Source organism: Mauremys mutica, chromosome 8 (assembly GCF_020497125.1).
Source record: "Mauremys mutica isolate MM-2020 ecotype Southern chromosome 8, ASM2049712v1, whole genome shotgun sequence".
In the NCBI taxonomy this organism is placed as follows: domain Eukaryota; kingdom Metazoa; phylum Chordata; order Testudines; family Geoemydidae; genus Mauremys; species Mauremys mutica.
The window spans coordinates 99,277,705-99,292,645 of NC_059079.1; the positions used below are offsets into that span (position 1 = coordinate 99,277,705).

Below are 14,941 nucleotides of genomic sequence, written 5' to 3' on the forward strand. Positions count from 1 at the left end.
AGCTAACTGCCCTGTGTCTGATGAGGGGGGGAGTGGTGGGACAGAGCAGCCAGCTGTGCCTAGTGTCTGATGGGGGGTAGGGTGACCAGATGTCCTGATTTTATAGGGCCAGTCCCGCTTTTGGGGGCTTTCTCTTATATAGGGACCAGGCACAGCTAGGTGCCCTGTGTCTGATGAGGGGGACCAGGCACAGCTGGGTGCCCTGTGTCTGATGAGGGGGACCAGGCACAGCTGGGTGCCCCGTGTCGGAAGGGGGGGAGCGGGCACAGCTGGGTGCCCCGTGTCTGACGGGGGGAGGGAGCGGGCACAGCTAAGTGCCCTGTGTGTGCCGGGGGGGAGCGGGCACAGCTAGGTGCCCCGTGTCTGACGGGGGGGGGAGCGGGCACAGCTGGGTGCCCCGTGTCGGAAGGGGGGGAGCGGGCACAGCTGGGTGCCCTGTGTGTGCCAGGGGGGGGAGCGGGCACAGCTGGGTGCCCCGTGTCTGATGGGGGGGGAGCGGGCACAGCTAGGTGCCCCGTGTCTGACGGGGGGGAGCGGGCACAGCTGGGTGCCCTGTGTGTGCCGGGGGGGGGAGCGGGCACAGCTGGGTGCCCCGTGTCTGATGGGGGGGGAGCGGGCACAGCTGGGTGCCCCGTGTCTGACGGGGGGCGGAGCGGGCACAGCTGGGTGCCCTGTGTGTGCCGGGGGGGGGAGCGGGCACAGCTGGGTGCCCCGTGTCTGATTTGGGGAGGGAGCGGGCACAGCTGGGTGCCCCCGTGTCTGATGGGGGGGGAGCGGGCACAGCTCGGTGCCCTGTGTGTGCCGGGGGGGGCTCCGGGCACAGCTGGGTGCCCCCGTGTCTGACGGGGGGCGGAGCGGGCACAGCTGGGTGCCCTGTGTGTGCCGGGGGGGGGAGCGGGCACAGCTGGGTGCCCCGTGTCTGATGGGGGGGGAGCGGGCACAGCTAGGTGCCCCGTGTCTGATGGGGGGGGAGCGGGCACAGCTGGGTGCCCCGTGTCTGATTTGGGGAGGGAGCGGGCACAGCTGGGTGCCCCCGTGTCTGATGGGGGGGGAGCGGGCACAGCTAGGTGCCCCGTGTCTGACGGGGGGAGCTCTAGAGGTGCCACCTCTGAGGCACACAGACCGGGCCGTCGCGATGACCTTGGCCCCTGGGCAGACACCTCAGCGGCGGGACAATCCTGGAGCCTTTGGCCAGGCGCCCAGGCCGGGCCGCTCTGCCGCCCCCCCCTCGCTGGCCGCGCCGCGCACCGCGAGGCAGAGCGCTGGGGCAGGCCCCGCGGGCGGGTCGCGCGGCCAGGCTGTTGGCTCGCCGACCGGGGCGCCACGGGCCTGTGGCATGAAGCCGCCTGTCCCCCCGGCCGGTAGGGGGCGTTCGCGGTGTCTGCCCCTCGGTAGGGCGCCCCCGGGCCCCTTCCCCCGGGGGAGCCGTTTCCTCCGCGGCAGGCAGGTGGCTGCTCGGACTCTAACCACCCCGGGCCCTCCCCTCAGCCGCGTGGTGCACCCAGGCAGCGTCACCGCTCCTTCCGGGCCTTCCTGCCACCTAGCTGGCGAGAGCTGCTGCGACACGCCTCCCCTCACGCGCCTTCTTTGTGTGGTAATCCCGAAGCCGGAGGCGCCATCTTTACTGTGGGCATCAGGTCCGGAAAGGCGCGGAGTTGGGGCGGGACGTCACTCCCAGTTCTCTTGGCCTCTGCCCTCATCCAAGATGGCGCTTATTGCTTCATCAGTTGGGGGCGGTTCTAGGATGGCGGCGGGGGTCACGCCTGCGCACTAGGCGTGAGGGAGGTGGAGAGGCCTGGCAGGTCCCATTGTTTTGTGGGGGGCGGAGCCGCTTGCGCTGTTTCTGCTGCGGATGGAGCCGGAGGCGCTGGCCGTGGTGGATGGCGGCGGGGCCGGGTCGGCTCCTGGCCCCGTGGGGGTCCCTCCAGTGCTCTCAGTGTCGCAGCGCCGGGCCGAGCTCCGGCGGAGGAAGCTGCTGATGAACTCGGAGGAGAGAATCAACCGCATCATGGGCTTCCACCGGCCGGGCGGGGTGAGGGGTAAGAGGCGGGGGGGCGAAGGTGGGGGCCGGGTGTCGCTCAGCCCTAGCCCGGCGGGAGGCCAACGGTGAGGGGCTGCGGCTTCCGCGAAGACATTGAGGAAGGGGCTGGGGGGACCCCTGCCACTGAAGGGCGCCAGGCCAGCGCAGGTTGGAGGCTGTGGCCAGCCCCTCAGCTTTTGGGGTGTATGACACAGCAGCCAGGCTCTTGTTACCCTGCTTCTAGGCAAGGCGAGGGGCTCCGGGGATGTATAGTGATGGCATCTTCCTCCTCTCCGGGAGCAGGGAAAACACTCTTCCCCACCAAGGTGGGTGGGGGCATGACTGTGCTATCGGGGATGGGGTGTTTTTGTGGCAGTTACATCCTCACTCCTCTTCTGCCCACGCTTTTCCGTGATACTAGCTAACTCGCACCCGTAAATACTGCAGAGATTGGAGGAGTCCACTTTGCTGTGCAGAAACACACCTCAGTGCAGCATACAAATGCTTGTGTGATTTCCCTCCGTGGGTGAGGGATGGTATCTGGAGATCTTTTCACTGGCCTCGGCATTGTCTGCCCTCTGTAAAATAGTTTAGGTGACTTCTGCACACTCCAGCTTACTGTGTTACTGAGATTTGCTGCTTGCGGCCGTATTCTTTTCTTCCATGTTTCTTATATTTGGAATCACATTAAACTTCTTTTTGGGGCCCTTTAGTGTATTAGGGTTATTATTATTATCTATAAAGCACCATAGATGTATATAACTCTGTATACACATAAAATAAGTTAGATGTGTCCATGTCCTCCTCCTGCCCCCTACAAATAATTTACAATTTAAGGGTGTGATCCTGCAAGCACTCTACGCACAGAATTGCCATTGACTTTAATGGAATTTTCTGCTTGTTCAAGAGTAGGCAGGATTGTGTCCTGTTGCGTTGATTAGGGGGTTCCTTGGGCCCAACAAAGGAATGCTAATAAAACTCTTCTTCACTGTTCACACTTAATCTGTTTAATGTTGTGTTTGGGGTTTTGTGTGAGATTATCGCTGGTTTATTCCCATTATAGTAGCCACCATCTCAATCTCTTTAATATTTTATTAAAGACACAGAAAAACAAAAACAGTTAAAGCGTTAGAAATGTATAGTTGTAAGTAAAGCTTTCATTTTAACAGTATTCTTTATTCCCTTTGCCTTTATAAGGAGTAACCCCTTCTTGACATTGGCATTAAAGAAGATAGCAGATGTTTTACAGACAATTGAAGAATGCGGCCCAAGTGTCAGCACAGGCAGAGAGTCACAGTCCTGGTTTGGGACCTTTCCACCTATTGTTTTGCCACCCCAGGACTTTAGCGGGAGCCTTGAAGAGCTCTTATTACAGTTTGCTTCACTTAAACAATCCAGTTTGTATTTGTCTCCAACTTTTGCTGACTTTCATAAATCATTCTAATTAATAAGCTAAATTTTGATTATGAAAAATACTTCTCTTAAAGTTTTTTTTTTCTGGTTTAATACTCATGACTGGAATATCCTTTTATTGCATTTTCTCTTTCCCCACCAAATGAAAGGTCATTGTCCTCATTTAGCACTCTGCAGCTCCACAATTGACTACATCTTGGCTTGTTTCCTTCCATACCTTCTAGGTTGCATATAGTTCTTAATGGTCCTTCTGTCTGCTTCACTTACTCTGAATTCTATGATTCTTTTACACTGCTCCCTTTGCTTGAAATAACCCCTTGCTTCCTGTGTTCCAGATGCCATTCTTCAAATCTCTCCTCAAACCCAGTGCTTTTACTTGGTTTTTCGTTGCTGAGTTTTACTGTGCTGTGCTGACACTTAGACTGCATTCTTCAATTGTCTGTACAACATCTGCTACAATTTTTATAAACTCTTTATTGCTGGGTTTTAATGTATATTTTGTATTTTGGAAAGTGTCATACGCACCTCTGGAAGTCAGTATGGTGGTAGAGGGGAGTCATTGAGCTTCTTAAAGCCCATTGCAAGTGTATATATAAAAAAATAAAAGTATGGCTCTTATGAAGTCACTGTCAAGATAACAGATTTTTGTCTTGATGCCGAAGTTGGCTTTATGCTATGCTTTTTATTGTTTTCCACCAGGAGACATGGTGTAATGGTCTGAGCATAGAAGCACGCATCAGGAACACCTGAATTCTAATCTGAGCTCTTAACACAGAGGTCTTCTATTGCTTAGGGCAAGTCACTTAACCGCTGCCTCAGTTTCTCCATCTGTAAAATGGGACTGCTGATAGTCACTCATTTACTTCTTGGGGTTTAGGAAGATTAGTTAATTACTGTTTATAAAATGCTGTGAAGAAAAGCTCGAACTTGTTTGTTATCAATTTTAAAGTTGTGGTTTCACAAAAATGATTTAATATGTCAACCTGATGCCCAAAATCCAGCAGGCTGAGAGGCTGATCTAAATATTCAGTGGGAATAACATGCTTCATGTTTTGTTTCTCCTCTTCAGATGATGAAAGTCACACAGAATCAAAACTTCAACATGAGCAAGATAAATCGAACTCCCTCCCTATTCCTGCAATTTCAAAGCGAATTGTGCTTGGTGATTCTGTCTGTAATTTGGCAGGAACATCTGACCAAACAAGTGGCATTATAGAGCTCAAGGGAGATAAAAAGGACTTGTTCGGTAAAACTCCTGAGCTAGGTAACAATGGTACCAGTGACCTCCGGCATCGGAGCAGAGGGGATCTGGCATCAGAAGCTTCACAGAGAGCACCTCGGCATGGATTAGATCAATACTTATCAAGATTTGATGAAGCTATGAAGCTAAGAAACCAGCTGATGAATGAGAAGCCTAGCCAAGAGAATGGGAATGCAGTGGAAGAATTTGATTCTTTTCGCATTTTTAGATTGGTGGGATGTGCGCTTCTTGCCATAGGAGTTAGGGCTTTTGTGTGCAAGTATTTGGTGAGTTAAGAAAAATATTTGTTGCTGCAAATCCCACATTAGTTCTCTTCTAGAGGTAACGTGAAATTTATCATGGCCCTTGTCTGTAGTTGGTGACTAGATAAGTGGGGAACTTTTTCTCTTATATAAGCCCTGAGCAGTCATTACCACCTTGAGGCAGGCAGTCATCTCAGAACCTGCACTGTCTGGGTAATGCAGCCACTAGGTAGCAGTTGAGAGAAGTGCAAACTATAACTTTATTTCCTAGAGACTAAGAACATTAGTACCAGAATGCTTCAAGCATCTGCTTGTGTCTCCAGCTGGAATCTCATCTAGACGTATGTAGGTAGCACAAAGTACCATCTTCTGAGTAATTGGGTTGACTTTAGACAGCATTGATGTTGTAACTGTGGCAACAATCTTTGGTAAGTCTGTAAGGCCTCCTATGTCTATCTCCTTTCAGGGTCAGGGCCTAAGAGAATTTATGCAGCTATTCCTCCTTAGTGGTTAAATGTATTTATTTAGGCAACCAGTGTTCATAAAAATAAATTATTTTGCAGTGCAGTGACTGAAATTTTATTACACACAAATGGCATTTTCCTTGGAAGAATAAGTTAATGTGATTCCTCAATTATCCTGGTTTGTCTAACTAATTTTCATGTTTTCGCTTCAATCTTCACAGTCAATATTTGCACCATTTCTTACTCTACAACTTGCATATATGGGACTGTCCAAATATTTTCCAAAGGTAAGATCAGTACTCAGAAAAGATGAATTTAAAATCTTTTTAATTTGAACTTTTGTGAGAATGGTTTAGAATGGGCCCAGCTAGTACAGAATGTACTTTACAAACAGGATTAAGTGACTAATTGATGTATCAGTATGGCCCCCTTTCATTTTAAGGTAGTGAAATGAAAGGCACCTATTATTGTGGATTAATGCACTAGCCTTAAAATTGTCAGGACCTTAATTCAAATCCTGTTAAACCCTCGAGTGCAAATGAGTTCTGTTGTCTTGTTCTTGTGCCTTGTGAACATTTAGTCATACTACCATTGGAAGTATCTGATCAAAAGAGTATGTTTATTCTTCTTTTGTGTTATGAAGCATTTCCCTCCATCCATGCAGTACCGTATGTACTTATTAATAAGCTGAATATTTTTGGTAAAAAAGTGACGCATCAAAGAATGTGGGTTGGCTTATAGACAGGTCTTCACCAAAATGTGATGTATTTAAACTCTGGAATCATTTAATTGAATATCTAATACATTTTACCTGGAGCGTCTGCAGGCATGGAGCCCCTCAGCTCTCTGTGGCCGCGGTTCGCCGTTCCCAGCTCCCATTGGCTGGGAACGGCGAACCGTGGCCACAGGGAGCTGAGGAGCTCCATGCCTGCAGACGCGCCAAGTAAACAAAACATCACGACCTGCCAGCAGCTTACCCTGACAGACTGGGAGTCAAAGTTTTCCAACCCCTGAAATATAGGGTCGGCTTATGGAAGAGTCATGCAGTTTTTGCTATTTTTACCTATCCATTTGAGAGGGGGTCGGCTTATAAATGAACGGGCTAATGAACGCGTATATGTGGTACTTATCTGCGGTCACTGTTGTGTGGTTTCATCCACAGATGATGTGCATGAGATGTTCAAGCTAACAGAATTTTTCCCCTCAGTGTGAACTGAACTTTAGTCCTTCATTTTCAAGGTCACTGAATTCACTTACTAATAACTGTTTAAATGTAGGGCAAAAGTCAAGGTGGAAGTGTGAAGATTTATTTACATGCCTAACTTCCTGTTCATCAGTAGGAAACTGTATCCCTTGCTTTATATATCTGTACTTGTTAATTACAATTAAGTGACTGCTTAGCTGATGTCTTTGTCAGCCTACATTGTAAAGGAAGGTCAACTAATACTTGATCCATAGTTTAAAATTCTAATGTTCCTTTTCAAAGGAATAGTAGATTAATTCTAGACCATAGGAATAAATGAGTGGTTGGGCTTTCTTAGGTAAGTATGTAATTGAAAACAGTGAACTTTCAAGAAGTCATTCTAAACTGATCTGTAGAAAACACCAGACCGTGTATTAAGGGGATCCATCCTGGATTAGAGCACCTGGACTAGATCACCCATTAGATTTTTTTTTTAGCTCTAGTTTCCATTATTCTAAATTCAGTTATTTAACTGTAATATTTTAAGATGTGACTTTTTGAATTTGAAAATAATATGCTTGCTGACAACATTTACCGTTCATTGTGTATGTTGCAATGATACTTTAAACCACAAGCCTGTCAACCCATCTCTGGGCTAGCTAAGTGGAAAGCACAGCTGTCCTGGCACATTTTGAGAGGAGATGGGCAAACCCCTTTCCCTCATTTTAAATATATTATAATGGTTAATCTTGTGTGAGCTAAATGCTTAGTAAATAATTACTGATACTTACGCAGGTCATTCTGCTATCAGTGTCCATTTTTGTTGCTTTGTAAAAAAGTTGGGATACCATGAGTATAAGACTCCGTTTTTTAAATATTCATAAATGGCTTGATCTACCTATACTTACAATAGTAAGTTGCAATACTAAACTGTATTAGTACTAAACTGTAATAGATCACAACATTTTGAAATTTCACCCTACTTAATGTTGCCTTCCCAAAAATGAATTTCAGTATAAAATGCCGAACAGACATCTATTCTAGAATTTAGGACTCTTGACAAATAACTTAAACCACAACCTGTAACACAGAGAGTAGCCAGTTCACCCATCCTACAAAAACCTTAACCTTACAGTCTCCGCCCTTTCCTATTGCCTGTTCTAAGAGATGGAATTGTCAAGGCCTCCTAATGGTCAACAGATTCAAACTATTTCAGACCACTGAGAAGGGAGTGAATTTGAAGGTGGTCATGGCCCTTCTTAAGAGAGCTCTGCAGCAGTTCCATTTAGAAAACTGATGGAGCACCAGTGTGATCACCTGTGCTGCTGATATCTGAAGCAGTATTTCATGGGGCGAGAGAAGTGCCATGCCATTTGTGGCTTATTAGGTCAAAACCAACATCTTGAACTTGACCCAGAAACCAGCCTGATAGCCAGTATCTGTGTGTTCCTGGAGGGAGAAGCTGCTTAGCAAGTAAGCTGCTGCATTCTATGCTAGTTGTTGCCAAATGCATTTAAGATGTAGCCCTAAATAGAGCACACTGTCATAATCTAATTTAGAGATGATAAAGGTGTTGATTACAGTAGCAGGGTTGCATCAAGAGATGGTTATATTCTTTAACCAGAAAAGGATGGGGGGGGGAAGCAGTTTTGATCATCACGGTTAGAATTATCCAGAAGCAACTCTTAATATAACAAGACTACTGATTGCACCCTTGAGTGACAACCAGTGAGGACAAACAATCTGATTAGTCTTTGTTATAGCTCCTGGCTTCTTGCCCCAGCTGGTCATAAAGCTCAAGGGTATAAAACTGAGGTAAACTAGCTTGCTCTCCTCATGCACCAGTTTCAATCAGACACAGAAAGATGCTTGATCACACTATGGGTTGGATGACATGAAAATACAAAGTGGGTATTGTCAGGATACTAAAAAAAAAATTCACTCCGTGTCTCCTTGCTAGCCGTCCTTTCAGCTCTCTATGCATAGTGGAAGCTTGCGGGATCCCACATGAGATCATCCTCAGGGCAGAAAAGCACCCTCCCAAAGCTGCTCACTGGGATCTCTGAGATAAAAGAATAAAACAATCAAGTAGCAGTCCTAGCTACTCTTGCTGGAGTCCACATGTGAGGTCAGGTTTTAAACTAAATAATTTTTCTGCATTAGAAAAGAATCAAGATCTCAGATTCCCAAGAGGACATGATCAATTTGATCATAACTCAGTAATACAAGTGAAGACAGTCCCAGCCCTGAAGAGCTTACAGTTCAAAATAAGCATGATCTGTAGCCACGAAAACTTATGTTGAAATAAATTTGTTAGTCTCTAAGGTGCCACAAGTACTCCTGTTCTTTTTGCGGATGCAGACTAACACAGCTGCTACTCTGAAACCTGTCATGGCACACCAAGTGAGCTTCCACTCTTCCCTTGTCAGTCTTTGGGAGATATAATAGCCATGGTCTCTAGAAAGATGAGAGAAGATTGTATCCTCCCTAGCAGTCAGTGGCATTTACTGCTGAAGCTGAGTCTTGCTGTCTGGACTTGCTACCACAGGATTAGCAGACAGTGGTAGTTTGAGCATAGAAAATAGGGTTGGATAGCTTGAAAAGAAAGGATGGATGAAAGCCTCCCAAACTTAGAGCAGGTCTGCACTAGAAACTTTTGCTGGTAAAGTAATGTCAGTTAGGGATATAATATCTGACATTTTTATAATGGCAAAAGTCCTAGTGTAGATGCAGCTATACTGGCAAAAAAGTGCTTTTGTCAGTGTAGTTTATAAGTAGTATAAGCTATACCCGCAAAAGCACATTTTTTCCCAGTAAAAGCTATGTCTGTGCCAGCATAGCTAAACTAACTCAGACTTCCCTATTTCCCACGGTGGTTTGGGAGAATATTGGAGCCATCTCAGCATGAATCTGCTGCAAGGACAATAAGAGACAAATGTTCAGAATCCTAGAGCACAATTGCAGAGAATGGATACAAGACTTCACAAGGGGACTAAAATGTATATTGTCTATACTGACAATTCAAACAAATAAACATATGAAAAATATTCAAGTATTGGCTTAAAGGTAGGTGTGTTGCTTTAAGCAGAACTGGATTGTGACAGATGAAATCATTTAGTAATCACTGTTTTTGTTTTTTGATGTTTAGAGTGAAAAGAAGATGAAAACTACGGTATTAACTGCTGCTCTTTTACTGTCAGGAATCCCTGCAGAAGTGATTAGTCGCTCCATGGATACCTATAGCAAAATGGGAGACATTTTCACAGATCTCTGTGTTTATTTCTTTACTTTTATCTTCTGCCATGAACTTCTTGGTTTTTTTGGTTCTGAAGTGCCGTGATGGCTGTAGAACTCAATACAATAGTTACACAAAAGTTTTTCCGTTCTGTATTCCTATAATATCGCTGGGTATGCCACACAGGTTTATACCTTACTTAATTCTTACCTATTCAAATGCTTGAAAGCAGTTAAATCCACTCATGAATGGAAGAACAGGGTCCCAAGTTTGGGGTTGTATTAGTACAGTTTATTCAATTTCTAATGTGGAGATTAGAGTGCAAGTGTCAGTGATTTATATCTTTTGCTTATTTAGTTAGATGTCCTTTTCACCGTACCCCAAGCATCACTTACATTGTGTCACCTTCTTGTTGACTTGGTAGTGTGAGAACACAACAGAACCGGTGTGCTCACAACAGAACTATATATACATTGTGACAGGACTTACCTAAAGACTGCTCCCTGTGTATTACTTCTGTTTTTTTAAATTTAAATAAAATGTACCCATACATTCTGTTGTTCAAACTCGGAATGTTGAACAAAAATAGCCTCAGCCCACACCCCTGCTGCTTCTGCAGCAGTTTGGTGTTGTGCCACCTCATTGTCTTGCTCTCAGTTGGAGTCCTCATTCTCTCTCTGCATAAGTTATTTGTTATAGCCATGACTGATTTCAAGTGAGGAAACTGGAGCAAAACAACTAAGCAAAAAATTCCTGTTATCCTACAAATGTCATTCTTCAAGAAGTAAGAAGACATAGTTAGAAACTATGCTAATCTCATAATGTTTCCCCTGGGCATTTGGCAGCTCTCTAATCCTAGTAGTTATCCTAATGCTAGTTTTACCCGTGGTTTCATCTTGACATCGGTTTACTGTTCTCTCTAGAGGGTTCACTTTCTACAGTGAAAGCAGCACTCAAGAAGCCCGAGTCTAAAGCAGTTGCTTCATATTTATTAAAAATGTCTGTGTTGTTTTGGTCAACCGCTAGTTAACTAGGGGACTACATATTTTGACTATGTATATCTTTTCTGTATTTCTCTCCGTGTTTATTACTAAAGACATTTGCATGTAAACAGGATCTTAATTGCATGGGAGTTCTGCTCCGCTGCTTAATACTGCTACTGCTCAACGGCATAACAGAACCTTTGGCTGGCATTCAGCAGAGCTATTTATATATTGACTGACTTGCTTATTCCTTTGTTCTACATGTTGGTTTGAAGTCCCCCCAAAAATCACAATAACCTGGCTTATTCAGATCTGAACTACTGAAACAGGCAATAGAAAAAACACTTTCTTCTCGCCATGTTGTTCTGAGTTTATTTCCACATGAAGATCAATGTGTTGAGGGGGAAAGTGGTATCTGTTCTGGAGCACATGTAAAACCAGACAGGAGAGATTTAGGAGGCTGCCAAGGCAGATAAATCCTATTCTCTCTCTAGGGGGAAGTGAACTAGCTGTAGTTCTACTGTCAATCCCACAGAAATGTGACGCGTTGAGAGGAAGGATTGGGCTATCTGAAGTGTTATCCCAGCTAGCCACCCCTTCACATTGGCCGTCTTCAGTTATTTCTGCTGCAGCTGAACTTGGTGTTACATCCACCATGTAGCTTGTCTATTACTATTGAAGCTACAAGGTGAAATAGGCCAATATCAGTTTTTTCATTTGGAGAGGATCAATAATTTTGTTGGTGCTTGTCTACAGTGATTGTTAGTTTTGCTTCCTAACAAACAAACAATCTGGCTACATGTTGCTAAAGCAAGCAAGACTGTACTTTCTGCCTAATCTTTCTCAACTAAAATTATCTGCATTATAATTTTAATTCTGCATTTCTCAGCCAATTGTTAGACCTATGTCTGTGGCATGAAAAAGAATCGTGTGTTCTGATTTTACACTACATTCAGTTCTTTTGTACTACCATTGTTTTTGTTGGCCAGCCAATTGTATACATTTAATGCTAGATTGTAAACTATTCTGATTTAGGTCTGATAGCACAAATGCAGTTTGCGGTGCTAGTGTAGCTATGTTGATCCCAGGATATTAGAGAGAGACAAAGTGGGTGAGTAATACCTTTTACTGGACCAACTTCTGTTGGCGAAAGAGACAAGCTTTCAAGCTACACAGAGCCTCTTTTACCAACAGAAGTTGGTCCAGTAAAAGATATTACCTCATCCACCTTGTCTTAGCACAAATGTAGACACGTTAAAAGGTTCAGTCAACAGATTCAGATAGGGGCTTTTCAAACCATCGTTGAAATGTAAATAATGAGTCTGCTCAAAAAATGACACGTGACCTAACTTTCAGGATTATATAGCACATAAACGAGCATTGCAGAAATGCAACATATTAGTCCTGTGGAGAGTCTAAAAACGCTGAATTTCTCATTATTCCTGACTAATATTTCAGCTTGTAAGAATGGTTTCATTGTAATTGGTTAAGCCTAGAAAAGCATCTTGGCATACAGGTTATTATTCTTTCTGCACTTTACTCTTTTTGCATTCCTATAACTTGGAAATGACTAAGCCAGATTTTTTTTCATAGGTGCCAGAAGAAATATTGCTTTGAGGCGTAACATGGAAATTTTGACTCTGAAAGGAATACTTTTGTCAGACATATAATGCTGCTGAAAATAGGGTGGGCACATAACCCTCCTCCCTGCTGTAATTAATGAATGAAGCATAGGGCTGATAGGGCAAATGTTCATAAGATGGAATTCTTTCATTGCTTGGTCAAGGATGAATACAATCTCCATGATTTCATCTTCTCTGTTCATGTACAATACTCTGTTTAACGTTTCTTTATTTCTACACTGGTTGTTTTCTATTAAATTTATTAAAGTTCTGCTTGTTACCACCTTCCCTTATGGTTTGACTGTGCTTGGGAAGCCACCTTTTTTATTAATAGAGATCTCCTGTTTTGTTAATGTTCTGAACAAGTTGCCAGTTCCACAAGGAACATCAAAAAAGGGCTAAATTTTATGGTCCTGTATTAGTAAACTGTTTGATTTGAGCACAGGACTAAGAGCTGGAAATTCCTTAGTTATAATCCCAGCTCAGATGCTTTCAATGAGTAGTTGAACCCCCTGCCTCAGTTTCCCTATCGGCGGAGCTGGGTTCTATTTTCCCCATTCTACAAAGCTGTACTTGTTCAGGTATCCCAATGACATTAATAAGACCCCAGAAGATGCAATGCTTGCCTGAGTAACACTTTGAAGGGGGGAAGCTCATGGTTACAGAGTATTGTATACATTAATAATATATAATGTTGTAAAGCTCTGTAAACATTAAAGGAACTCTATAAATGCTAAGTATTATTTGGGGTTAATTACTGTACATAAACTGCATATGTGTTAAATTACAGCACATGGGGTTAGCACACTGATTACTGAATAAACCTCAAAATTGGTGTTCATTATATGCATATACATTTATTTGTTTTAAATCTGAATTGATTGCATGTACAAATTGTTTACCTAAATTTGAATGCCAACTGAACAATCAATCTCAATGTATAGATGTTTGGGTACTCTGAGGTAACCATACCTGATCCCAATATTACCTTTTTTTACAATAATTTCTGAAGTTTGAATAGTCCCTTTGGTAATTGATATCACATGTAACAAGTATATGATGAGTCTGTGTTTGTACCAAGTATATCACATGTAGCGCTGAGTGTCTTGCTGTGTTTATTTAGGTTCCTATTTTCCTCTGTAAAACGGATTTCTCTTCAGCAGTCATTTAAAATGACTGTTTTAATACACAAAATTCTAATCTGTATTCTCTGCAGTCTTACTGTAAATGCACAGGACTGACAACGTGTCTTGTTATGGTCTTCATAAAATAGTTATTTCCATAGTAAGTCTTGGGTTTTTTAACTTTACCAGTAAAATTAGCATCTGCCTAAGACAAAAGTGGTCAGTTTTCAGGTGTCGTTTTTATTTGACTGATTAATTTTTGTTATTTTTAGTCCCAAGACCATTAAAAAGAAGTTTGATATTATTTTGTAAATTTAAATAAAAATACCCCTTAATCTGGACTTGTAATTTGTATGGTACCAATTCAGTCCTTTACCCGGAGCAAATGTTTCTGGTTTCAGACAGTAGGACCCATTAGCAAAGAAGTAGTTATAGATTGAAGTCATAATTAGGTCACTTTTGTCTATCAAAGGGAAACCTGTATTCTGAGGTTTTTTTCCCCTCTAGATTTAAGGGCCTTTGAGGTGCAATTTGTGCAGGCTAATTGAATTCACTATGATTTTTCATCCTAATATGTAGCCTCAGATTTAATTTTATTGCATTTTTTTAAAGTTACACCCATCGGACCATTCTAAATAAGACATTCATTTATTTTTAGATAGGTGCGGCTTCTCTTCCCAAACTACACTCCTATACACAAAGAAAACCTGCCCTCTAATAAGGGTTACAACACGGTAAAAATTAGGGCTGTCGATTAATCGCAGGTAATGCACGTGATTAAAAAAAAATTAATCACAAGTTATCGCACTGTTAATAAATACCAACTGAAATGTATTAAATATTTTGATGTTTTTGACATTTTCAAATGTCTATCAGTTACAACATAGAATACGAAGTGTACACTGCTCACTTTTTTCTTACAAATATTTGCACTGTAAAAATGGTAAACAAAAGAAAAGTACTTTCACTTCACCTCATACAAGTACTGTAGTGCAATGTCTTTACCATGAAAGTGCAACTTACAAATGTAGTTTTTGTTACATAACTGCACTCCAAAACAAAGCAATGTACAACTTCGATCAGACAAACAAGTTTGTTTACTTTTACGGGAGATAATGCTGCCCACTTCTTAGATACAATGTCACCTGAAAGTGAAAACAGGTGTTCGTATGGGACTGTTGTAGCTGGCATCACAAGATATTTACATGCCAGACACGCTAAAGATTTGTATGCCTCTTCATGCTTTGGCCATCGTTCCAGAGGACATGCTTCTATGCTGATGATGCTCGTTTAAAAAAAATGCGTTAATTAAATTTGTGACTGAACTCCTTGGGGCAGAAATGTATGTCGCCTACTCCATTTTACCTGCATTCTGCCATATATTTCATGTTATA

General features: G+C 43.4%; 1 protein-coding gene across 3 annotated transcripts; it reads left to right on the plus strand.

Annotated features, from left to right (window-relative positions):
* Positions 1 to 1,320: 1,320 nt before the first annotated feature.
* Positions 1,321 to 13,888, plus strand: CAMLG (calcium modulating ligand). Of its 3 annotated transcripts, none has more exons than XM_045027975.1 (4): positions 1,321 to 1,361; positions 4,503 to 4,960; positions 5,622 to 5,687; positions 9,732 to 13,888. In XM_045027975.1, the coding sequence occupies exons 1-4, from the start codon at positions 1,337 to 1,339 to the stop codon at positions 9,921 to 9,923; spliced, it is 741 nt and encodes a 246-aa protein (XP_044883910.1). In that variant the 5' UTR covers positions 1,321 to 1,336; the 3' UTR covers positions 9,924 to 13,888. The 3 variants fall into 3 exon arrangements, with proteins under 3 accessions (XP_044883910.1, XP_044883908.1, XP_044883909.1); XM_045027973.1 differs by lacking the exon at positions 1,321 to 1,361 and adding an exon at positions 1,713 to 2,039; XM_045027974.1 differs by lacking the exon at positions 1,321 to 1,361 and adding an exon at positions 2,196 to 2,346.
* Positions 13,889 to 14,941: the final 1,053 nt, after the last annotated feature.